This window comes from Solenopsis invicta, chromosome 6 (assembly GCF_016802725.1).
Source record: "Solenopsis invicta isolate M01_SB chromosome 6, UNIL_Sinv_3.0, whole genome shotgun sequence".
NCBI lineage: Eukaryota > Metazoa > Arthropoda > Insecta > Hymenoptera > Formicidae > Solenopsis > Solenopsis invicta.
Genome location: NC_052669.1, coordinates 2398794 through 2425097, shown reverse-complemented (window position 1 = coordinate 2425097; position 26304 = coordinate 2398794). Strand labels below are relative to the sequence as shown.

The 26304-nt window shown below is 32.9% G+C and overlaps 1 protein-coding gene across 1 annotated transcript in view; it reads left to right on the top strand.

Moving 5' to 3' along the window:
* LOC105193880 overlaps positions 1 to 26304 on the top strand; it is a 70478-nt gene that overhangs the window by 31968 nt on the left and 12206 nt on the right. Inside the window, exon 2 of the mRNA XM_011158540.3 lies at positions 13635 to 13837. Within this exon, the coding sequence (XP_011156842.1) occupies positions 13635 to 13837 (203 nt within the window). The remainder of the gene's footprint in view (positions 1 to 13634; positions 13838 to 26304) is intronic.

Sequence of the window (26304 nt, the reverse complement as noted above, 5' to 3'; positions counted from 1 at the left end):
CTTACTGCTGTAAATCTCGAAAAAGGAAAGGAATCTGTCATTCTAAATTATGCACTATGCAACCTTTCTTAAGATATCATCGATAATCTATGATTTGATATTAAATAGATTCAATGTGCCATGACAAGTGAGAATATCGTTCTATGGACGCTGTCAAGAAGATTTTCTATTCGTGAATGAATCAGATAATAATAGAAAGTATTGCTATATGCATGTAAATCTCTACCCTTATTTTTCTAATGGCATAAAAGAGCTGAGATAAATAAATAAATATATTTATATAATCTAATAATAATACAATTTTCTTGTTCCTCTCTATTAATGGAGTATTGATCGAACACTAGCAAGAATTTGTATATACGGCTCCCATGTGAATACGTGCAGAAATTGCTTCACGGATTGCTAGACCTCCCATGTGCGAGTAAATTAAGCGCGCACTGTGAACATGTCCTCCGCAGTGACGATTGGTGCATGCAGCGTTAGGGTTTCAAACAAGTTTACGGTTTAAGGCCGCCGTGGAAGTGTGGTTCAACAATCACGAAGGTGGGAAGAGTCGGGGGAAACATGAGAATATGAGTTCATTGTTGGCCACGTAGACCGTAGAGACGCATAGAAGGGGATTGCACCTTATCCCCCACCTCCGTTGTCAGTATAATGTACGTCTATTGTTACATTCGCTTCCTCATAACATCATGTGTACATGAACGTAGGATACGTATCATTCTTTTTATTACATTCCTTTCGCTGTCTGTGCCTGGCACGATACGAGCCTACGCGAGGCTGTCCGACATGATGCCAAGTGCGTCCTCTCGATGTCGTTTTCGCGCCTCATCTCGATTTCAACGCGCCCATTCGTTCGTTCGAATACGCATCCCGCGAACGATCGCATTTTTCATCCCGGATCATTATTATTCAAGTTACTTGGCGTACAACATAATCAAACTTTGCCTGCAATACGGATTTGGTATCGCGCTACACTACGTAACTCTGGCAGGCGCATTCAATACAATCAGAGATACCGAGTACCAGTAAAATGAGGAAAGACGGACTGCAGAAGTCGTGGAGGTTTTGAGAAATTGCGATCTCGTAACGCGCCGCGACCTGACTATAATTCATCCTGACGAGTAATTTTTCTTGCAATAACATGAAGAAGTACGACTCTTTACCGAGAAATATGTCGGAATATGCCGGTATTGTCATTTTCTTCGTACTATTCTCGTTATAGTTACAAAACTTTATAATTGGACGCGCAAAATATGTTACAAGGAAATGTCGTATGTACTGTAATGAAAATACTGACAATACTTGATAGTATTAAATAAATATCTTTCTAGATATAGTAGCCTTGTAGTAGAAGACTATAAAAAGCGTATATATGTCATGTAAAAAATTTGTTTATTTTCTCACGCGCTATAGTATCGAGCATAATTATAATTATTATCTCACGTTAATTGTAATTTGTGCATTAACTTTATTTTAATTTTAATAATATATTTTTTATATATTATATTTTATGATCGAATAAGGCTTACTTTTAATTAACTGTGTTTTCACACATTGTATGTATATCTTCCTATTATTATATATTTTTTAATTAAAATCTAATTATATGTAAAGCATAAAACTGCATATCACTACATTTCACGCACGTTGAAAATATAAATACGTATATTCTCGGAGAAAAAACATAGTGATGGCAAGTATAATAAAATTACACAAAAAATTTTTTTTTATTTTAACGGTCTATCTCTATAATTAAGTAACTTTATAAGAGAACTAGTTATATGTTATGCTTGACTTAATTTTGGATTGATTTATGACCCAGCTTTTACTGGGTACTACAAAAATTAGTAAATTTTCAAACACGTTCCTGCGATCAGTGCGAGCGAGACACATATCAACTTAGAATTTCTAGTAACCGTATTTTGAATTAATAACGTCCAATGCCTACAATTTTTAAATCAAGCTTAGACTCCTTTCGTTTTTGTCAATCTTCGGTTGACAGCAGTTAGTCATAAAAATAAATAATTAAATAACTAAATAAATAAACCAATTAATAAATAAAAAACCTGAAAGAAAATAAGTCATAAATAAAATTTAAAAACATTATATATTTTTAATTTTAATTAAAAATTTATATTTTTGAAATATTTTATAGTTTCAAACAGGCTAGAAGTCCTAAGTTGAAATGTATCTCGTAAGTAAAATTAGGTTTCTTATGTGCATGTATAAAAGACGTTGTGACTTCAGTTTATCACTCTGAACTTTTCTTTAGTTGGTCTTTTTCGGATAATTTTTTTGTAGTACCCAGTGAAAGCTAGATCATAAATCAATTCAAAATTAAGTCAAGGAAATATAGCTGCTAGTTCTATTACAAAATAATTTAACTATAGAAATAGAACTGTTGTTTAAAATTTTAAAACATTTTTTTGTGTAATTTTTTTCTTGTGTTATCAATATGATTTAAAAAATACTAAAGTTATACACTTAATAAATTTTTATATAATATATAATTTTATTTATATAATATTTTTTATTGTTAAAACAAATGTATGCGGATTTAATTAAAAATTATTAAAATATATATTTAAATACAATAAACTTTTTAAATTTATGAGATATTTAATCAATGTCAAAATTCATTAAAAATGTATGACTTTCAAGAAATGCAATAATTACAAAATATTTTTTGTACAGAATACTTCTTGAAAGAAATAAATAAACATTATACGTTTCATATGTATATTACGGCTATATGTTGAATTTAAACCGTATACTTATCTCAAAGATATGGCCTAGCTTCTTCCATTAAATCGGAAAACGGTATGGTGGTAATCTCGCCACCAGTTTCAAGATAGTACCCGCTTCGCGAGAGCCCGCGATATCAGTTCTGTGACTAGAATCAGTTTGCCCGGGATTCCCAGCGCCCGCGGCCAGTTGCATTACGAGAAGCTTCCAAGACGGTTCGCGATATACATCGGATGCTGTGGCGGTATATCGACGAATTCACCACGCTCGGAGAGTTTGAAATCGACAAATTTCGCCGACGCCGCCGCCCTGATTCACTTCCCCCTCCTCGGTATAATGCGAGAGAGAAGCCCGAGCTGTACCGCTCGGAGAGCGAGTAAATCACAGCCGTACACACAAACATGCCGCACATACTTCTAAAGTTAAGCTTGCCGAACGGGGTTTCGAGCAAGCCAGGGCGAAGGATGATGCCGACGGGTGGAAGCGTCGATGCGCGAACGAGAAGACAACGTGAAATTGGAAAATCCATTGTGGCGCACCTCCACCCAAGCGCGCGCACATGCACACATATCCACGCATGCCACGTCTCCGCGTTTCAAATCACATATCGTACAAATCGCGTCGAAATTTGTAGTATACACCTACATATACATAATTTGTAAAAAATATATGCTTAATTTCAATGTGTGCATAATTCAATTGCTTCATACTGTTTGCGATGTATTTCTCTGTATCAAAATGAAAATTCCACTAGCAACAAGACAGAGGAAAATCGCTTATACTGTCATCTCATTTTTGCATAATATTTAAACAAAAGCTAAAAATAAAATTTTAAAAATATAAATACGAACTAGAAAGATAGTGTCTTCTATCAGATGATATAGCAGTTTTTATATTATTTCGTATTTTGTAGTAATTAATGTTTTTATAACATAATCCAAAAAGAGCGTCTGAGAAGATGGGTCCCGAAACTGGCACCCTAGGCAGTAACAATAGAATTCAGACCGCTGTACGATTTGACTATATAAATTGAAAAACTAAGTAATAAACAATATTTTTATTTATTAAACAACAATGATTATAAACTTAAAAGGCTAGAGAGTTGAATTCTCTCACTTTATACATTTCTTTAATCTTATTAGTGCACTGAAAAGAGAGTTTGGCAATAGTTACTAAATGTCGAGTGAAATAATGGCAATTAAATATTTTATTAATGTAACCAAACATAATTTTACTTTTCTGAAGAGATGATCCGCTTTACGCTTTATACAAGTTATTTTTGTTTCAAACGGCATATGATGAAAATACGAAAAAGAAAAATATAAAAAATTTTAAAAGAGCTACAAATATAAAAATCTAATATTAACAATAACTTTATTTACTATTGTTTCAATTATGCAATTTGCAAGAGAAATAATGCAAATTTTATTTTTATTTTTTACGAATTTGCTTTAGCAAATTTTATATAAAAAAAAGCTATAAATAAATAAACTATAGGTTTTTATTTTTTTAATTACTTAATCGGATCATGTTCTTATCAATAATAATTAATACAATGTGATATTTAGTTTCGATATAGTAGAAATACGGAGGTACCGCTTTAAGAGTGAGGTAGACCAGTATTGGCGAGTTTCCTCTATTTAAAAAAAAGATACACACACACACACACACACAAGTACATAAATGTGCGCGCATGTAGCAAACTTCTATTTCTGTCTAGAATTTTCATCTGTAAATGTACTGTCCTAAAAACATTTATATCTTCGCAATTCAACGAAGAATATGTCATAGTCAAAGATAAGTGGGCACTGCATTTTATATTCTAGTTTTCGCGTTTAATTTAGTTATTACTAGCCAAAGATAGCCTCTAGGTGTCTAAGAAGTCATTTATCTTCGTTGTTCGCTATTTCAAGACACTATTTCGACGGTGGAGTTAAGATGATGGAAAGTTTCGAACCAAAGGCCATTAAAAAGTTAGCGAATCTTGATAGGAAATGTTTACGTCTATAGACGGACGAGGAAAGTAGTAAATGTATTCCACTGCTTTTCCTTCTGTTATGGATATTACTTTCAACTGATTTTTTTTTAGATAAATGTAGAAGGAAAGACGGTTACATTAGTTTCTAAACTTTCAGTATTAAAATTGATTCACTTCGCGTCTATGTTTCTTAATTTGCTCACTGAATTTGCTATAAAATTATTTTCTTACATGCTGTATGTTGAAACGTTCACTATTTCTTATATACATACGGACTTACGATAAAGGATACATAACGCAACTATATTTGCGTCTTCTCATGTGCAAACGTAAATAAACGACGACGCCTCGGTGACTTTACGCCTTTTCTCCAGTCGAAAAATTTCAGCGCGAGAGAAAAAAGAGAAAAAGTGGAAGGATTGACAATAGTTTTGGAAAGGATATCGGTCGAGCTTCCTCGCTTATTTTCTCGGGGTAAATTCAACGGCGCGCGGACGACGTCAGAGATAGGTACGTGGACGGGTGGTCGTACGCAAAAGTAACGCATATCCGCTTTTCCACGTCGCCGATTTATTCGCGGCTCAACGGCAAAGCCACTTCGATCCATCCGACGGTAAAGACCTTGCTCGACCGTCCTCGTATTTGTAGACGTCTCCACATCGTTCTGTACTCCGCGGACTTCGTATTCCCATGCGACAACGCGTTACACAGCTGAAAGCGGGCGAATACGGGAAATTCATATTTGCATGTACGTGCCACGGTGAGAAAGGCGAGATGCTTGGAACTTATATATATACACAGTCAGAAATGTATTTTCGCGCAACCTCCCCGAATCTTGAATATACTTTTGGAAAGTTTACGCGTAATTGTATGCTGTGCGAGGAAAGTTAAGAGGATAAACCATTTTACATGAGACGTTTTACATGAATCATTTCTCAAAATATCTTCAGGTGCAGCAAAATTCTACATCAAATACCAATTACGTTGGTCCAAATTTAATGTCATTCATTATCTGCGTCGCGTGGTTTACAAACATTGAATTTATAATAATCTGCAGTTTTAAGCGATTGCAAATATTTATTTTGTAAATAGTATCAATCATTAAACTATCGATTTCAAGATGTTCCAGTGAAAAATGTTAAAACGTTAAAAAAAATGCAAAATACAAGTTAAAACTCGCGAGATATTTTTTATTATTCCTTGTGAGTGCGCTTGATCCGTACTCACACATCAGGGGACAAAAATATCGATAGTGAGTTGATTCGTAGAAAAGAGAATAAAGTACTATACAGCAGCGTGAGAATTTGTACCTAGCACTTAAAAATGAATGTAGATTGACTAGTACAATGAGAAAGATGGAAATAGATATTTCGTTATTACGGGGAATTATTACTGGAACTCATTTTTCTTCGGTGAGACAATGGTGTGATATGAAAACGCAACAACCCGCAGAAGGTTTCGATCTACAATGCGACTGTACGCGTAAGCGATTAAATTACAAATATTGCATAGTCATTTTTCATTAAAAGCAATCACGTGAAAGGAAGTTGATCGTGCACTGTCGGCAGTGCACGAGGGAAATTTTAATTGTATATTGCATACGTAATACATAATACCTAATACGTAATACGTAACGGGATCGCAGCATCGCGGTTAGTTAAAAATACGAAGAAGCAATCGTGAAATTGGGCGATCTCAAGAGCGATCTCTAGGTGCAAGTCAACCTGAGAAAACGTTTTCTTTCAAAAAGTGCTTCAATGAGATAGATATTCTTGTGTATTCACTTTGAACTTTTGTATTTGGATTCTAGCGTGTTTGGAGACTCCAAGCGATTCGAGCTAACTCAAGTAGTTCTACAGAATATTCAATGGCCACGAAATATCTTTGAGCAACGTACACAACGAAAGCTTTTCAATTTCAATTTATCGCGACATTTATTGAGCAATTTATTGGTGATAAAGACAGCAAACGTATTAATTATCAGTCGTAGCTTATAAATCTCATAAAAGTTTTTAGCTTGTTTTTAGCTATGCCAGTAGTAACAACTACTAAAACTATAGACACTGTTACTGTTAATAAACACAAAATATACGGCGTAAACATTTTTGTGTCTCTCGAACGCATATTTCACGTATAGTGAACGAAACATTCCTGCGTACTTCCGACTCGCTTTCGTTCAATGTATCTGCAGTGACCGAATTAATACACTAATTGCGTCGATTGTTTGAACATAGTTGTTTACAAGAAACCATCTCATTGCAAATTGATACCTTGCAATTGCAATTAACCATTAATGTAATTTAATGCATTTGTTCCAGCATTAAATTGCTTTTATACTTATTTATGTTTTCGAATCAATTATTTAAGCTAAAAACTAATCAAATTATATCACGAAAGAGCGCATTTAAGTACGTATAAAATAGGGTATTTGCTCATGATGGTAAATTTGGTAACACGTGTTCTTTTAGTTTTTCTTTCATTAATCCCGTTTTTAAAATACTTGATCATACTGTGTAAATAATTTAATTTCTTCCAAGAGTGGCTTTGTAAAAGAGAATAAATAAATTGAAAAAGATGAGAGGGTGGAAAATTCTTGTAAGCGGCAGCATTGCAAACCCGTCCTTGTACAGGAGAAAAAAAATTGTACGTAATTTTGCCTTGTGGTATACATCAAAATAAATGAGATTTTTCTCGCATGTCATAACTCGCGTCCGATGAATTACGTTTGTAAAGCTCGTTTGTCAAAAACTTTTCTTTTCTGTTTCACGAATAAATAATAATATAAGTTGAATTAAATTTTGCGACAAACATGGATTTTGTGTATAATTAGTTAGATTTTAAAATAAACGTAAAATAATATCTTTAAAAAATTTTGTGAATAAGAAAAAATGACGTAATATAAAAATAATTTATTGAAAATATTAAATTTTGTTTATAAAGCTTTCATCACTAAATTAAAATTTATGTTTCTTTATAATAAAATACGGAAATATTATTATTTTGTGATCTAAAAGCGATTGAAAATGCATGATTGTTTATCAATTAATTTGTTTCAAAAGTAACATTATTTACATTGAATATTGTAATGTAATTGTTTCATATAAAAATCTAAAAAATAAGATAACTTTATTTTAAAGTTAAAAAAAATGCATAAGATTTATAATAAATTATTTAAAATGTTGTAGAAAAGCAGATAGTACTTGTATAATAGCATGTATTATATCCAATGTAGCCCAAGCATTACTGAGATTAGATCTTAAATTAATTGGAGCTACTCCCGAGAGAAAAAAGAAATTTTACAAAGATAAATAAGAATTAACTCAGTGCCTTGGACAATTTTTCTGTAAAATTGTAAGGGCAATTTGGCTAATTTACAATCAAAATTTTTGAAAAGATAACTTAGATAAAGTTTCATTTTTTATCTTTAATATTTATTTTATCATATTGGAATTAATAGATCTTGTTTTATTAAGTAAAATTGACTCAGTCGATATTTTTATGTAGAAAAACACAGATTTCAATACTTAAATAAACTCTCAAAGTTATAAAATAAAATAAAATAAATATATGATGAATTAATCATTCTCGACAATCATGTCCACCAAGAAAATCAAAATGATCGAAGACCTCTTGGATGGGTAAAGACAATGACCGTAAGTGTACGCGAAGGAATGTCTGAAGACAATGTGCGCTTATATAAGTTATAAAGTTTTTACGAGTATCGTAAAATCGTATAAAAGTTGGAAGATATTTCGAAGGTTCACGTACGACTTTTCGCCGCTTAGTTTCTTTTTTCCCAGTCATGACCGATCGCTCTCCGATCGTTAAAATTCAAAAAGTCTAAAGATTCTCTCGGTTCACGGTCTTCCGATATTAAGTAAAGCGAATCTTCCATTTTTATTGAAAATTAAAATCGTACCAGCGCGACAATCGATACTTGCAACAATTCTAACACTTCCATTTCTGGGATTAAAAGACCGCTCGTATCGCCCGTCGATCGTAAACGGATTGCAATTGATTACACACAACAGACTTGTGATGAGCTAGCGATTTATGCAGCTTTGAAGGCAAATGCAAGAAACGTTTTATGTAATAAAACTTTACATTGCCTTAAAGGCAACCTCTGCTCTAAGAAAAAAGCACTTAAGAATGTATTGCCCTGAGGTGCAATCATAACCATTCATATATCCTTTACCTACCACAGTTTCTCGTATCTGATATCTTGTTAAGGTAAAATATCTGCATTACATATTAATAGATTCATTAATGAGATCGTAGATTTATTGCGAATTCTATGGTTTTGTTAGTAATGAGAGAAATTTTCTCGCCTCTTCGATCGAGCTCGTATAAATTCTAGAATACCAGTTTGTTGAATAAGTTCTCAAAGATGAAAAAAAAATCTGTGCTGCTTTTATTCAACTGATACGCGAGCCGATCGAAGAGTGCCCGTCGAGTAAAAGGTTTTGCAATGCGTATTTTCAATATCTTTTTCTCTATCTGCCCTCGCCTTTCATGAAACAATAAGAGCTTTATGGCCGGCGTTCTTTCGCGCGGGAATGGGTTTTTCATTTAGTTGAGTTTCGAAGGAAGAAAGGGATCTCATTTCAGAGCACGGGCTCTTTACGCCTTTGGCTTTTCCGGCTTCATAGCCGTAAGGTATCTTAGGCTGTGGATATGCATAATGCGCAAAAGGTTTCCCGAGACCTCTCCACTCACACATCGGCGAACGCATAAGTAATTACGCCGCAATTAAGAGTTTAGAATTATCTCGTGAATTCAGTACCATATATTTTGAAATAAACATGTTTGCACGATTCTTCATAGTAATTACGTTTTGATTTTTAAGAGCCCAGAGATAATAACGTCTAATTTCTTATGACGATTTACTTGTGTGTACGTGCATGTTTCATTACATCCTACTATTCATCACACCCGCATGTATATTTTGACTGTCAAGATATGTAGATTATAAAAGCATTATATTAAAATATTTTCGAGATGCATACATGTTAGTTATTCAAAAAATATACATCATTTCAGCTTGCTTTATTAAATAGGATAAACCCGAGCTTTGATTTTTGTGTGTGAATTTGACATTTTCGAGATACGCAAAATTAAATATAAAAGAAAGTTGCTGACTACGTACCAGTCTTCTAAAGCGCACATATTCAATATTTAAAATTTTTACTTCATATAAACAACATTTAATAACAAAAATAAAAAGTAAATAAAAAATAATAGACAAAATATAGACAAAAATATAAGTTTTGTTTTGTGCATGTCATCAGCATTTTAGATAATCAGGTATATGTTATGTAAATTTTTCATTAACTATAACTAAATAACGCAATTTTATTTTGAATTGTTATATTTTTATAAAAGAAAATTTGTTGTAAAATATTTTACATTATATATATACATATTTACAATTATTATAAAAATTAAATCAATATTTTTATAAATTTGATCAATTTTTTAAATTTGTACTATCATAAATTTTATTATGAAGAAATGATAATGTAAAAATAATATGTGATAATAATAAAATTAGTAATTATTATAAATAAAAATAAATCAATTAGAAAAATAAATTCTAGTTTTATTTCAGTGTTTTCTTATCTTTTCAATCCTATTATTTATTACTTATTAAATATTTGATCGTTTTTTAAATAAATTATTAATAAAATAAATATAAATTAATGGTTTTAAAAATTTTTAATTACTTTAATTAATAAATTTAATATTTTCAAAAACGATACAATTTAAGAGATCACAAATACGCTTAGGCAACCGGTTTTTTAAATCACATTTTTCACAGCATGTTACAGAAAAGCTTACAACAAATTAATTTATTACTACTAAAAAGTTTAATACATAATAACAGATGATTAAAACATCAATTTCAAACTTTGATTTACATTCAAAACAGTATCAAATGTGAAATAAAATAAAAAATAGCTTTAGTAGTACACATTTGGCAACTCTCTGCTACACACTAACACTTATTAATTTATCTAGACATCACAAATGGAAAAAGGCAAACGATATGATCGCATCGATCGAAAAAAAAAACAGCTGCCTCCAATTAAGGATTATTTAAAATGTTATTTCACCGATGTCGAGAATATTGTTTCGCAATATCCTAATAGATATCACGACAAAACAAACATACTCTACGCCGATTGCTCAGGCTATTATCACCTCTTATTAGCTGATTAAACGCAATGTGTTGAATCTGTTGCTTTTCACGTACAATTGATTACACAATATTTGATGCAAAACGTGCTCTCGCGACAATTTTCTATTCGTATTTATCTCTAACACCGCAGAAATTTATAAATTCATGAGGGAGAACCCGAACCGGCCACAAAAGGCGATTCCGAATCTGTTTAAGTGTACATTCGCGGGCTCTATTATTCTCGCGATAATTTAAGATGAGTCTGATATATATATATAGCGAGTTTGTATATATATGCAATACCATTGTTTCGGGATTGCCGTTATTTCTGAGAAGATTTCGTCTTCCAAAAACGGAAGACGCGCAATACGGTGCATCACGATGCGAGTAACAATCGCGCGTTTCTCGCGAGGGCCGGTAATTAAGGATTAGCTAGGTGATTAGTGAAGGCCTGGTATTTAAATCTCGCTGCAGCGATCTGCGAAGGCGCCGGGCCGTTGCAGCCGCGCACGTTGAGACTAAACACCTGATTACGTAGCCGAATGTTGAAACTTTGAGGAGCAGCCGTTCCAATTACTGGTTCTAATTATGTAACGTTCCTCTAATACGTCGGCCAAGTTCAAAACTGTGCGGTGATTAGTGATAAAGAGTCGCGCGTCTCTGCGAGTGAAAAACTTTCGCTTTGCTGAGACGAAGTTATTCTATCAGAGGAAACGGGAACGCGCTTAATGATGCCTATTATAATGCGATAATTAAAAGCGCTAGCACGCAAGGAAGAGCGATACAGAAGATTACTCTCGCTCATGTGTGTGTGCGTTCAGCTCATGTTTCATATCAAGGAAGTTGTCCAGATACTTTTATTAAAATATTATTTTAATAGGTTTAATATTATTTTAATACGTTTCTATGACATTTTTCCCCTCTTCTCACTCCTCCCTCCACCCACCTCTAATTTCTCAATTACTTTGCAGATTAATTATCATTTAATTACTTTATTAGCACAGTGACCACCGGTGGATCGAGGCATAAATAATTAATTAGAGGAGGATGCACCAAAAAACGATTAATTAATGACAAAACTTTCGCGTTAGTCCGCCGTTGCGAGTCCACGGCACGCTCGTTGGTCACTGATCTCGCAAACTTGCGCGCCGCGTGCGAAATATACAATCTCGTCCCGCGTTAGATTTTTCTTCATTTAAGTCGAAACAATGACGGACTGTGCAGATTTCTCGCAACGTTGCTGATAAAAGCCGGAACTTTAGAGCAGCGTTGTGTAACACGCGTTAGTCACACAAGCACTTCTGTGTAACACTTTTCGGTCATAGTGCTGACATTCCTCCGTATCATGTTTAATACTTTATACCGCTAAACGCCTACAGCACGTATTCTGTATGCATACTAATTAAGATATAACGGACCACCCAGTAAATCGCGCGGACTATACTATATTCTCGAGTAAAATTTCCTTGAACTATATTATTAAATCACTCGTTAGCGCTTATACAGAGCTTTAGCTTTAGGGTCAAGTATCCATCAATTAGAAAAGATTATGTATATTCCTTAATAAAAACTTTATTATAACCAACTTGTTTAAAGAGCAATAGCCCTCCCAAACTTTCGATAAATAATGCATGACAGCGGGGTACGTAAAGTATATTGGAATGGTAATAAGTTTCAAACTCGATCTAAGCAAGTGTGCAATAGATGCTTGAAAGTTGACGGCCGTTATTTTTTGCGCTCTTCTTCAGCGTTTTTTGGCAAACTGCCTCTTCGCCAATGGTAATCCGAGCGAACAACGTTGACGATAACGTTCAGGATTACATAGAAAGTTTAAACACCTGTTCGTTTAAGTTAGTAAAGTAAGTGAGATAAACATCTTGCATAATTTGTTCTTTTCGATAAAAGAAAAGAAAAAGAAGCTTTAACCTTTTCAGCGATACGATTTTATCTCGTATTTGCATTTAGTGTGTGTGTGTGTGTGTGTGTGTGTGTGTGTGTGTGTGTATGCGTGTATTAAGCATAAAATTAATTTAATTAAGAGGTATTTAAAGCTATTATTGTTTTACTTCATCCGCAGTTTCTAAAGCAAAATGTAATTTTTCAATATGTTTTTGTAAATTTATATATCAAATAAAATAATTTGTGACATCTATTAATAATAAATAATTTAATAATAGTACATTTCTTTCCGATTCAGAATGTTTATAATAAATTTTTCCTAAAAATAGTCTTAGCCTTTTACAAATTATAGTAACAAATTATATTCCTAATTAAATTAATAAGGATTGCAGATCAAGATATTTTTACGTTTTTAATCTGAATGTAGGACAATAATTTTTATTAATTAATAAAAAAAGTATCACTTTGTTGAAATGTAGTGGAATATTGTTTAAATATAAACGTGAAATAAAGTAATTAAATTAATGACAAATATTACAATGTGTACATTTTTATACACCGAAGTAATAACTTCGAAATTCTATACAACTAAAAAATAAACAATTTTTCGCAAATAAAATTTCACAAATATAAATAGATAATAAAAATTGTGTTATTTAAATAAAATTTGATAAAGTATTTAATATGAAACACACAATTAAAAAGATATCTTTTTAATTTTCAATATAAAATATATATTTTATATTAAAAATTCATCTACAATTACTACAATTTATTCAATTTTTAATATTTAATTGTATAATCGACAGTAACTTGTTTTCTCTTTTTTAGATGTTCGCGGATTAAGCAATGTATCGATTGATATTCCATTGGCAGTAGCAGCTGGAACAACAGTCAACATGTCTTGCAAATACGATCTACAATCGGATACTCTTTACACTGTCAAATGGTACAAAGGCTCGGAATTTTTTCGATTTGTCCCCAAGGAAATGCCACCGATTGCAGTGTTTGGAGAACTTGGGACAAGAGTTGTGGTACGTAACACATGAAATAAAATGTTATGTAACCGTGAAGGACAGGTCTGGACAGACCTGAAAGTGTACAATTTTCTAATGTACTGTTTCATCTTAAGAAGTAAGAGCTTACAAATTGATTTAAAATTTGGCAGAAATAAGTTTATATTTAATCAATGACATGCTGGTCAACACAAACATTTTTTATGTAACCTTAACTTTGATAAAAATTTACTATTATAATATTAAATTATTTTAACAGTGTATTAACTGTGCCAATAATTACTGTATGAATAAAATGCATTTCAATTATTTGAATATAGAGTCAATTCTATCTTTTCTATATGCGTTAATTTACAATATCTTAAAGTTGAAAAAAGAATAGAAATTCTATCATTTTTAAGAACCATCTTTAACTAAAGTACTAGTTTCACTGGCTCTCTCTCTCTCTCTCTCTCTCTCTCTTTCTCTCACATGCAAAATATTCCAAAAGCTGCAAGCTCATTTATAATTCCGTATTTATTAAGAGCTGTTTCCCATTTTTCAACAAATCAAATTTTGTGTCCGCATTTGACGTATAAATATCAAAGTTCACGAAGATGGAGAGATAAATCTCTTCGATTTAAGTATCTGAAAGTTTAAACTAGTTCTAAAATTGTGTAACGTTTTTTCCATTGAGAATATTTTTGCACAGACTATCTCATTACTTCATTTTTACTTTATCTTCGTTACTTACAATTAGATGCACTTTAATTACACATATTGCAATCTTGCTTCCGAAACTAAGAAAATAAATTAGAATTTTTCTCCCTAGAAAAAATTCTAAAAGTTTTCTACAAAAATATAACTAAACTACTTTGTTATATAAAATGGTTTTAAATTTTACTAAAATTCACCAGAAAAGAAAATTTTCTTAAGAAAAAAAATTCTCTTTTAAGAAAATTTTTTTAGAAACTTTAGAATTTTTTACTTAAAAAAAATTTCTTTCTTTAAGAATTTTAATAAAATTTAAAATTTTATTTGTCACAAATCGCGAGAAATTCTTCTATCAAAAAATATTTTATATTACGACTCACTTTTCGATGACCACGTCCGGAAAAAGATACGTTGCTCCTCTCGTTCGCTGCTCGCCGTGCGTCTACGTAGATGGAATTTTCTCGAAGTCGTTAATCCATTACAGGCACTTCCAAGCACTTTCCATCGCACACCTTTCTCACTCCGTACTTTCTCACTATGCACTTTTCGCCACGCACCTTTCGACGCGCGTCTTTTCTTTCCTACCTGTCGAAACACTTCACATTTATCTCACACGCGCAACACTTGCGACGCAATTCCCGACAATGCGACACTCCGCGACGCCCGTTTCGTTTCACTAGGTCGCGATCGCCGTCCACGACCACTTCCACGGCATCGGAAGATCCTCGCGAAAATCGAAAAAAGATCGATCTCCCCCATCCGCCATTGCTACTCGCCGCGCGTCACGCAAACACACCTTGCGGTTTTCGCGAAGTCGTTACTCCATTAGAGACACTTCCAAGTACTTTTCCCCACACCACCGTCCCCTCGTACTTTCGATACGCACACTTCTCGCCACGCACCTTCGACATGCGTCCTTTCCGTCCTTTACCCGTTGAGGTGCGTCTCCCTCACACACGGACCCGACGCTTGTGACGCAGTTCCCGAAACGCGGTATTCCGCGACGCCCACTCTGTTTCGCGAGGACGGCTTTTACTGTCCGCGATCACTTCCACGGCATCGGAGCATCCTTGGGAAGATCCTTGGGACCGTTCCTGGAGCCGCCCGAGCCTCCTATCGATGAAATATCTTCTCGATCCGCGATCAATATCGGACAACGAACACGACCGTGCCGGCACTCCGGGGTAACTGGTGACCCACTTCTGCCAACTGTTAAACGACAAAATTGCACGCTCCGTATCGATAGGTACACAAAAATCGCAGCTAAAAAATCTCGATTCGGGAACATCTCGTTGGTCAATGGAGCGTCGTCACGTTTCTCGACAGTCTTGACACAGTAAATAATCGGGATGCTCCGATCGAGTGTTTATGCTGTTTACTCTCTTTCTTTCGCAACGCGCTTTACCTTAATGTGGAGCGGACTTCAGGGTGTGCGTCCGTGCGGAGCAGGGCTCGCGATCAAACAATCAAGTGTATGTGACAACGCGACGACACTGGAGTCGGTGGAAGGGAAGGAGGGAGGAGGAATGCTGTGGCGCGGTTTGTTTATTTATTCACTTATAATCGCTCGCGTCTCGAAATGTTTTTCGCGCGGCAGTTTCTCGGAATCGGGTTCGAATATAAATTCCCGGAATAACAGCCGACACACCCGATCAATCGCACGCTATTATTATTACGTAGGCCTGCCACCCTTCCGACTTTGACGATTCCGAGATTATTGAGTGAAAATTCAAACTTAATGTAAATTATCGTACTCCCTTAGCTTTTTGAAAGAAAGCTATTGCACAATGTATGTACGTACAAGCACGTAATAATATTATACACGCAGAAAAATATCAATTTTATTGTTAAGAAAAGCATTTATTTATGACATTTTTTCTTCTGGTAACGATTATTTTTAATAAAAAATATGTCTTAAAGTATACTTGTCACAAATTTTAGAAAAATTCATTATATATTGGAGAAAAAAATGTATATTTTTTCGAAAAATATTATAAAATTGTAATCGAAGGAAAGTCAGAATAATAAATAAATTAAATTCTAGTTTTAACTTATTGTTAATATTCTTGATTGGAATAATAAATTACTAGAATTCTCAGAATATATTTTGAATAAATTTGATGCTTATGATGAACTTATGACAGATTTGCGGATATATGAACTTATGAAATATTTGAATAAGTAATATTTACTTATTCAAAATGAAATATATATCTTTCTACGTGTATACAGAAATTTATTTTGAATAACTATTTCTTATTTTAAATGATAAGTGTATTTTAGGTATTACTGTTAAGAAAATATTCTTTGCAAAGATAACCATTACTGAAAAGAAAAAAAATTAAATAATCTTTTCTCTCGACAGAAGACATTTTTCTTGCTTTAAACCAAGATTGGTTTATAAGAAGTTTATAGCTAAAAGTTGATAAAGTTATATATTGCAGTTGTCGAGATCTTTGGTCACAACCGATCCACTTCGGTGAAATGCATACTCCCTTCATTTTTCCCAATCGAAAGTTGGCATTAGCCGATTGTAAAAAATACTTATGAAAAGATCCTTTTTTATATACATTTTTTATGATTTGTGACATTAAACAGGAAAAATATTTTTACAAAAACTGAAAAAATTGTATTTTTATTCTAAAAAAAAAATATAAATTTTCGACTTTAAATTTTGATTTAATATTACAAATACTTTATACAACAGACATAATTTAGTTAACATTTGTACTATTCTTATTATAGTCATGTTTCTAACTTTAAAATGTTATTTTGGCGTACTTTATGGTGAAACGACAACCCTCTTGCAGTCAATATCGGTGGAATGAAATAGCATTCACGTCATAACATGCACAAAATGCAAGGCAGATTGCGTGCTGTATATGCAAACGAATATTTGCAGTGCATATCTAGCATGCATGAAAAAGAAATAGCTATTGCAGAAACTTAAAATGTCTGTAAAAATGTATAAACCCATCAATTAAAACGCTATATGATCATTGAAATTTCATTTCTCTTTGTATGTCTTTCGTTCGATTGCGTTTCACACAGTAAAACATTAATCTGATTTTTGGCTAGTAAAAAAACCAGATTATGAACTTATTTATAATGGATTCTATAAAAATTATGTCATTTATATTCTTTCAGAATACACTACCTGATAAAATAGGCATAAATAATTTCTCTCTGATAGGATATTCGTAAACGGCAGTACCATTCGTCTTCCTATAACATGCTTTAATGTTTCGTCATTCAATATTTGAAATCCGTTAGCGCAACGATTTATTCCAGAAGAAGACGTATAGCATCCGCGTACCTTTCCTATCGAGGTACGCAAATGTAAAATACATTTACTTTCTGTAGATGCTACGAATAAATATACTTCTGCAGCTCACATTTTACGGAAAACTATACTTTCGATACAGAAACATTTGCATCTACTACGTCGCGACATATATCATTATATTCTTTTGCAGAAATTAATTTGACGAAATAAGCAAAAAGAAACATAATATATTACTGCGTTGCTTCGAAGAAGTGTGTCGCGCAATACAATTAAACTGAATTATCACGTACACGAAATATAACCCAGATAATGTCATTATTCATTCCGCGACAGGAATTATAACAGCCATCTATTTTACGCTTAATAAATACGCAATGGAGTACGTATATATCCGTGCAAAATACATACAATCGCTAAGCTGCTAATGTAGAGACATTGCAACGTAAACATGTGATAGAACCACCGGGTAATCTCTTGTATTTAACAGACAGAAATCATATATTACGAGATAAAGATACCGCCTTTAATGTGTAACTTTATCGCGATTATCCGTTACATACTTAAGATTCCTTTCTTTATCTAGTGATCAAAATGTTCGCGTACCTTTCGCGCTATTAAACTCGCCGTTTTCCATATCAACTGGGTGAGAAGTGAGAATTATTGTGTTGCAAGCAAAAACAATAATTCACATTTTATCTAGCAGACATAAAACGTCAATCAACCATTATCATCATGACAATATCGATGCACGTAAAGCTCGTACAATAAATCAAACGTGATGAATTTCAATATTATTTTGAAAACAGCTCGGCTACGTGCTCTGGTTTTTGAATGCTCCCTGTTTACCTCGCTTATTAATGTAAAAGATATTATTTTCCGCTAACCAACGTTGTTTGCTGCAACAAACTTTGGTAATCTAGTTTTCATTACCGAGCACGTTTGTATAAAAAGCTATATAAAAGTGTCTCTTTGTCATTTTAAATGGAATCCAATAGTTGTTTTTTTTTTCTCAATGAGAATCTTACGTGGGTTCACTGAATTTTCTTCTAATGAGATCCTTTCTGTGAAAGAAATCTTTTTACGTTTCCATACCTGTTAATAGAATGTTAAAATAGAATTTATCTCGACAGAAAGAGAAAAGCCTGCATGCACGCGGTCGATTACGTGTCGTCACATCGACAGAAAAAGAAATGAGAACAGAGGAGTCCAATCCATGCTACGCGATATTTCGAACTACGCACGTACATGTGTGCACGTGTCGTGAGAGAAGAAAGAATAGTCGCTGCAAAATCAACGTTTTCGAAGCGAGTTAAAAAAAGCTGTTAAAAGCTTTATCCAAGCTGAACTAAAGCACAGTTAACAGCTTTATTCAATCCGAATTAAAGCACAAGTTAAGCATTTGCTCAGTCTCTCAAAGTATTTCAGCTTTAAATTGTGTACTTTTTTTCTGTTTCGGCAAAATATTGGATAACAATGGGAACATGCGGTGTTCTCATTTATTTTTCAATTTATATATAATATAAAAACATGAATAACGAATTTTTTCTGATTTTTCATTATACAATATTTTTTTAATTAGTTTGATTGCATTGCTTCGATGCAAAGAAAATAATATTCTCAAAATAAGTTGTACAATCAAATGATCGATCGTCTTTAAGGATATTTCTATAAGACATTTCTTGAAACATTAAGAAAATTATGAAAGAATTATAGATCTTTTTATATTGCATTTGAAAGTAGTAAAAAAACTTTGGCAGCAATTTACTATCTGGATAAAAAATTATTTCAATAAGAAGTTGACATGTGCTCTAATGAAAATATAATTAATCATGAAATAAGAAATCATGAAATAATGTTTATGTATATATATATAGTTTATTTGCAGTGTTAATATTAAATGCATTTCCTAATTTTATTTAGTTTGCAGGGACTGTATATTTTACACATCTTTAATCAGGGTTGAAAACGTTACACAAATAATGTAACTAAGCAAGGTTATAGTTATAGGTGGAAAAAAAGTAACAAAGTTAAATTACAGTTACCAAAAAAAGTAACTCTAACTGTAACTTCGTTACAAGTAACGAAATACTTTCCATTCCTGTCCTTAATGTAATATCATTTAAAAATACGATTTTAATTTAGAAATTTATGAGGTTCGAGCGTTATCGATTAATACATCTCTAGAGCAGAAAGAAAGACAATAAGAAAAAAGTAAAACATTTGATTCATCACACTAATTGAGTCGTGTAAGGTGTGCATAAATGACGCGGATGAAGATAACTATCGAAAAATCAATGTTTTGAGGGATGGATTGAAATAGAGAATGAAAGAACAGCTAAATCCTTTATGCAGCCACACGATTTCCACGCGGCGCGAGTTCGGTCAACGGGACGCTCTTGTGCACGCAATGGTTTTCCAATTAGATTTTACCAGCGGAAAATACAGACAGCACACTCCGGCCAATAAATCGCGACGCACTACTGGCGGGGGAAGAGAAATATAGAGCGAGAATTGCCGCTGCAACCGCGGATGCGATGAGGTTGCCGAAGCGACGAGAGAGCGATACACACGTGTATAGAGGTATAGGGAACATCAGCCGTTACCGCTCCGTATTTCGCGAACGGGTAACAATATTAATATTGCCAGGCGAGTTCGATGAATTTATGCGTGAGCATGTTACACCAGGCATTGTTGAATCGCTATATTATGTAGCCCAGACATGTAGAGTAAAACGATACACATCGCTGTTGTTGCCTTTACATGCATGAACGTGCCAGTTGATCTCCGATCCGGATGCGCGGGACTGCTATTCTAATTTTCGAGATAAACGTGATACACGCATAAAGATCCATTATTCTATTAGGTGATAACCATCACGTATCTTGAGCGGTTTTCAAACAAATAATAGGCAACACATTTATTTAAAGAGTAACGTGAAACTTTTTCTCATGGAAGAAGTTTAATAGAATCTTGTCGAGGTAATTAATCTGTACCAAATGAACTGACCAAAGATGTGTTTTTAACGATTGTTGTAAGTTGAATCGCAAATTCTAAAAGGCTAAAAGTCTGATTTACAATGTGCAGAACAAATTCTTTTATCGTAAAATAATTTTTTAATTTATGTAATATTATAATTTCAAGTTATCTCTTACTTGTGCGATAGTTTCAAAATTTTTAATCTTCACGTACCGAAATTTTTTTCGTATAATTCCGAACAATCGTTTAACTAAACGTAATTTGTTTCTTTACGAGTGTAAATTAAAATATCTGTTTATAGCGAACTTGCAAATATCTTTTATAAGTTCGCTTTTTAATAGTCGTATTATTACGTCGTCTAGGGTTTTTCTCCAATGTACATGTATCGAAATATACGATATTTCAATAATATATTTGAGATATTAATTTAGGTTCAAAGATATCGAGATCGGATAGTTTCTAAGTCATAAACGATCGATATTGGCCAATTTAGCACTCACCGATACAGTATACGCAGAAGCAAGGTAATACTTTGTCGACCTATAAAATGCAACCGTGGAATCGAAATTATAACAGCATTCACAAAAATAAATGACATTTCAAACAATAAAATTAAAGAGAATGCGCACGAAATTTTTTACTTGTTTTACTCAAGCAGATATTTAATAAAATATTTATATAAATAATTTACAAGAAAGAATTTTAAAGCTTATAGTTTCCGAGATATGAGACTTTTTGTTCAGTCGTTACTTAAATCATGCGAATGCAAAGAAACGGAGATAAGCGATTAATTTCGCAAATGAGAAATTATGTAGTAATTACAAGTAATAAATTACCTTTATGGTTGTTCCGCTGTCATCCGATGTCTCTTCCTAGACCTGCTCTTCCGCTCAGACTTTCTCGCCGCACTTGGTCTTATTCACGAAGATTCTAAATGAGATTAGAACACATTAAACCAGAGATTAATACTGGAAAAATACCGATTTTGTATTAAAAAATGGATTTCATATTTTATTTATTGGCTCTGTACTGAATCAGCATTAAAATAATGATTTTATAATACTAATTTAATATGTGGATCAATATTATTATCAAAATACTATCAGAATAGTGTATATTATTATTAGAATAATAGTATTAATCCAATACATTGCCGGTAGATTTTTGGTATCATATATTGAAATTGATAAAAAAATACGTACAACATTAGTACTAATTATGAGCCAGGACAATGCCAATACGATATTTGTAATGAAATTGAAAGATTGTCCCTTACGAAGTAACATGGGACTTCGCCGCCAGAAAGATGCGCATTTAATCTTTCTCCCTTAAGAATACCACACAGTGCATTATAGGTAACGCAACCGCGTAAGGTTCGATATTTTTTTCCTCATTAGAGCAAGCTTACATATTTTGCACTAAAAAATTGTAATATTGAGAATTAGTATAAATTTTTAATACAGTATTATTATTGTTATAGTATTAAGAATCAATATCAATATTTGCTAGAAAGCTATTGCAATGTAGAGAATTGATATCAATTTTTGATATAATATTATTAATGTTGCAGTACAGTAAGAATTAATGCTGATATTTTGTATCGTTGCAATATAGAGAATTGATATCGATTTTTGATTTACTGTTATGATAGAGAAAGAAAGAGAAAGACTAAATTACATTACTATTACAGTCTGTAATCTTATGCAGTTAGAACAGAGAGAAGTTAGAAACAAGAGTTCTTCAAATTCAATCTGACAAAGATATTCCTTTTTTGATTTGGATCGCAATAGAAGTCAATGTTAAAAAATATAGAGCAAACATATAACTTACATTACAGAGAATAACAAAGTTCCTTGTAAAAGTTTTCGAGCTACTTATAATTTTGAGGCAATTTTTACTTTGCTACTATATTTTCACACTGATGTTTGATCGGATATATTCTTGAAAAACGCGGCGTCAATTATCGACAAGTCACCAACTCGCGCGTTCCGAATTTGAGCTATGCGATTAACAAATACCGAAATATCGTCGGTTGTGGTCACTTACCAATTAAATCTACAACTAATTGAATTCGCTCCGCTCGATTCGGAGCTGATCTACTCCGTGCCTGTGGTCTTCCGTAAATGATGGAAAAATGCGAGGTTCACGCGGCAGTCAACTTCATGCTGACCAGTTTGATATGCCAGTTAACGGCTAATTAAGACGTAATTGAATATTCGAAAATGTAACGATCAAATTTGAGCGTCGACCACGCGGTACTACGCACTTCGAGCGTATAATTCCAGCGAAATTATACATACTATTGGACTATTAGTACACTATTAGTACACGTTGATTGCGACTTTCTTTTACCTTTACCGTGCTCGTTGATTCACGTATAATGCCGCGCGTTTCAATTCGAAATTACAAAGAGGCAATTTACATTTACAGCGATTCAAAACGCGACACATGTTTAACTTCGCGTATCTTTAGAGTAACAACATTGCCCGCAAACGTTGCAATGAAATAATGATCTCTCTCCTCTGTCGCATCGAATTAAATTAAAACGACTAAATTACGCGAAATACTTTCCACGATAACTTTTATTCTTGCAGTTACGATAACTATGTTTTATTAGAGAAATCAAAGGCAAATTTGAAAAATGTAGCGCTTGTTCGTACATGATTCTAAACCAATTTGTAACCGTCAGGAATTTGCGTATTACAAAATTTTCTTGCGTAGCATACCAAAATGAGATACTGCACAGTTTTCTGATAGTTTAAAACTGGTTCAACTAGTGGAACCTTTGGCTAATGCCTATGCATTAAGCTTTTGTCGATTGTTATAAAAATTTGCCTTCAATATGAACTATTAGAATGTTAATTAAAAAAAAATTTTCTACAATATTAAAATAAAGGACAAAACTGACTTTTGAAAAAATAGATCTAAAGGACAGCTATCAGAAATAAAGGGTTGCCTTTTACAATAACTAAAGTAGGAATTGAATATCGATGAGATATTGACCCACTACCAACTTTGAGTATTGAATACAGACACGGTACTATAGATCCAATACTGATATAGCGGACTAGGGGATACTGGGATAATAACCTTGGGCCAAAACTTAAAATACAGTATTATTACAACACAAAATCACAATGTTATAACAGTACCAAAAATTGATACTAATTCTCTGTTACAAGTAGCAAATAATAATACTGATTTTAACCCTACGTAGACACCACTGAATTTTATTGTTTTCAAGAGAAGGAATCAGAAGTGGAAACGCTCTTTTGCGGTTTGTTGCAAAAGATAGTCCTTCGTGCTCATAAACTCTAGCTTCACACATTAACTTTTTCTTCCATTTCCTCTAAAATTTATCATCTACAAAATAGTTTAATACAATAACTTCAAAATTTTTATATTTATTATTGTTTTTAAAAAAAATTAAGAGGTATCTGAAAATAAGATTGGAGATTTATAATATAGGCTTTTGCAACAAATCACATCTCAAAAGAATGTTTCCACTTCTAGTCTTTTCTTTGTTAATTAAATCGTGGATTAGATATTTGAGGGAACGTGGCTATTTAAAGAATGTTTAAGTTTAAAAAATCTGAAAAAATTCTGATATATGTTCTTTGAATATTTAAAGAGAAATACAATTTTACAGTTATCTGATCCGTTTCTTATTACATGTACTTTTTATACGTATCTGAATTTGAGGTTGAATAATTCAAGATCGCTTGGGTGTTGAAAAACCCATGATATCTGAGAAGGGTACCTACTTACTACTACAGCAATAATAATATAAAAAATTAATAATGCCGATTGTCAATATTGCAGCAATTTTTAACCCTTACGATCAAAACGATGCCTTATCCTTATCATGCTGAACATCTCTGTTCATTTTTTCATCTATTTAAAATGGTTCAAAAAATCTCTAAAAATTTATAAACATACTTTCAGCTTTCTAGAACAAATGTTGAAACCTTACTTTAAAAAATACCATGTAATATATAATTTAATAATCCATCGAATTCGCGAGAAACTTGTGCAAACAACAATCGGTCGGACACAAAATACCCAAGATAATAGGGAAGTGTGTGTGTGTATATATAGAGTTCACTCTTGGAGTTCAGTTTAACACAAGGGAGAAGATGTTAAACCTTACGGTTGCATAGTTCTAATGCATTGTGTGGTATTCTTCTTACGGAAGAGAGTTTAATCGCGTGCCTGTCTAGCGGCGGAATTCCTTCCCAGCAAATGAGGTGACATTTTAATGACGTTTAATTGACGTTAGAGGTGTTATTAAAACGTTATTAATAACATCATTTGACATTATCTTGTTTGCTGAAGTACTTCTTTTCGCACTATAATCTTTCAATTTTAATACAGACATGACACCGAAAATCTACCGGCATTACATTGGATTAATATTCCGATTCAACATTTATTCACATATTCGGCTAGTAGCGTAATGTTGTTATTTTAAGCTGGCCCTGTGCAGGACCAGTACTGAAATATGAAACTTATTTTTCGATACAAAATTGATACCTTGCCATATTCAAAACTGGTTTAATGTATTCTATTCCCACTTGGGAAAGGACGTATGGTCATCATACTTATAGTAGTTGCTAATCACGGGAGTTAATCGATTAGCTGGGGAATTGATATTCGTAAGGAGTAATCGCTATTCCCTTAATCTCATCGCAATCGCTTTTCGAGGAGTAATACGACGACATACGGAGTATCACGCTGCGCTGCTTTTCGGCTCGAGTTTCGACGCAGGTGTAGTAGCACGGCCTTTGTGGCAACCTTTTGTAAACATGACGCGGCGTACACCGCAAAACAAATATTACGTGCGCAGGTCGATTTGTTGTCGTTTCAAAATATTTAACGATATAGACTAATAAAGCGTAGAATAACTTTGCGACACGAATAAATTCGTACCTTTTCAAAATAATTTCGACAAATAAATTGTGCCTACGACGAGTTGTCGCGCGCTTCGTGCAGGGAAATTGCGTTAACGTCGCAACGTCAACGGCATTGTATTAATTTAATAGTTAAGTTGGTTACGTAAACATTTTACCTCTTATTAAATGAAAATTTGTATAATTTAAATAGTAAACGGTTTCAAGTAATTTATTTATTTAACACTATGTACACACGATTTGATACGACTGATTCAGAACAATTCCTTTCTTTAAAATACTACAAACACCTGGCCAAATAAAGGGGGATTTGAACCGTGTTCCTAAAAAAAGTTTAGTATCTAGGGAACAGTGTGTGTTGCCGCCCTCAGTTCGTGCAAGTTCTTTATCTGAGTTTTAGAGAGCTACTTTGGAGACAAAAAAGGTATTTATTTTATACTCATAAACTTTTATTTATTTATTTTTATTTTTAACTTAATTTAATTCTTATTTACATATTGAAGAAATTTCACGCACTATTAAAAATTTAAATTTAAATTTAAGCAATAATTTTGATTTAAAATTTATTAATTATTCATTAATTATTATTAATTATTTATTAATTAACAATGTTCTTTGCA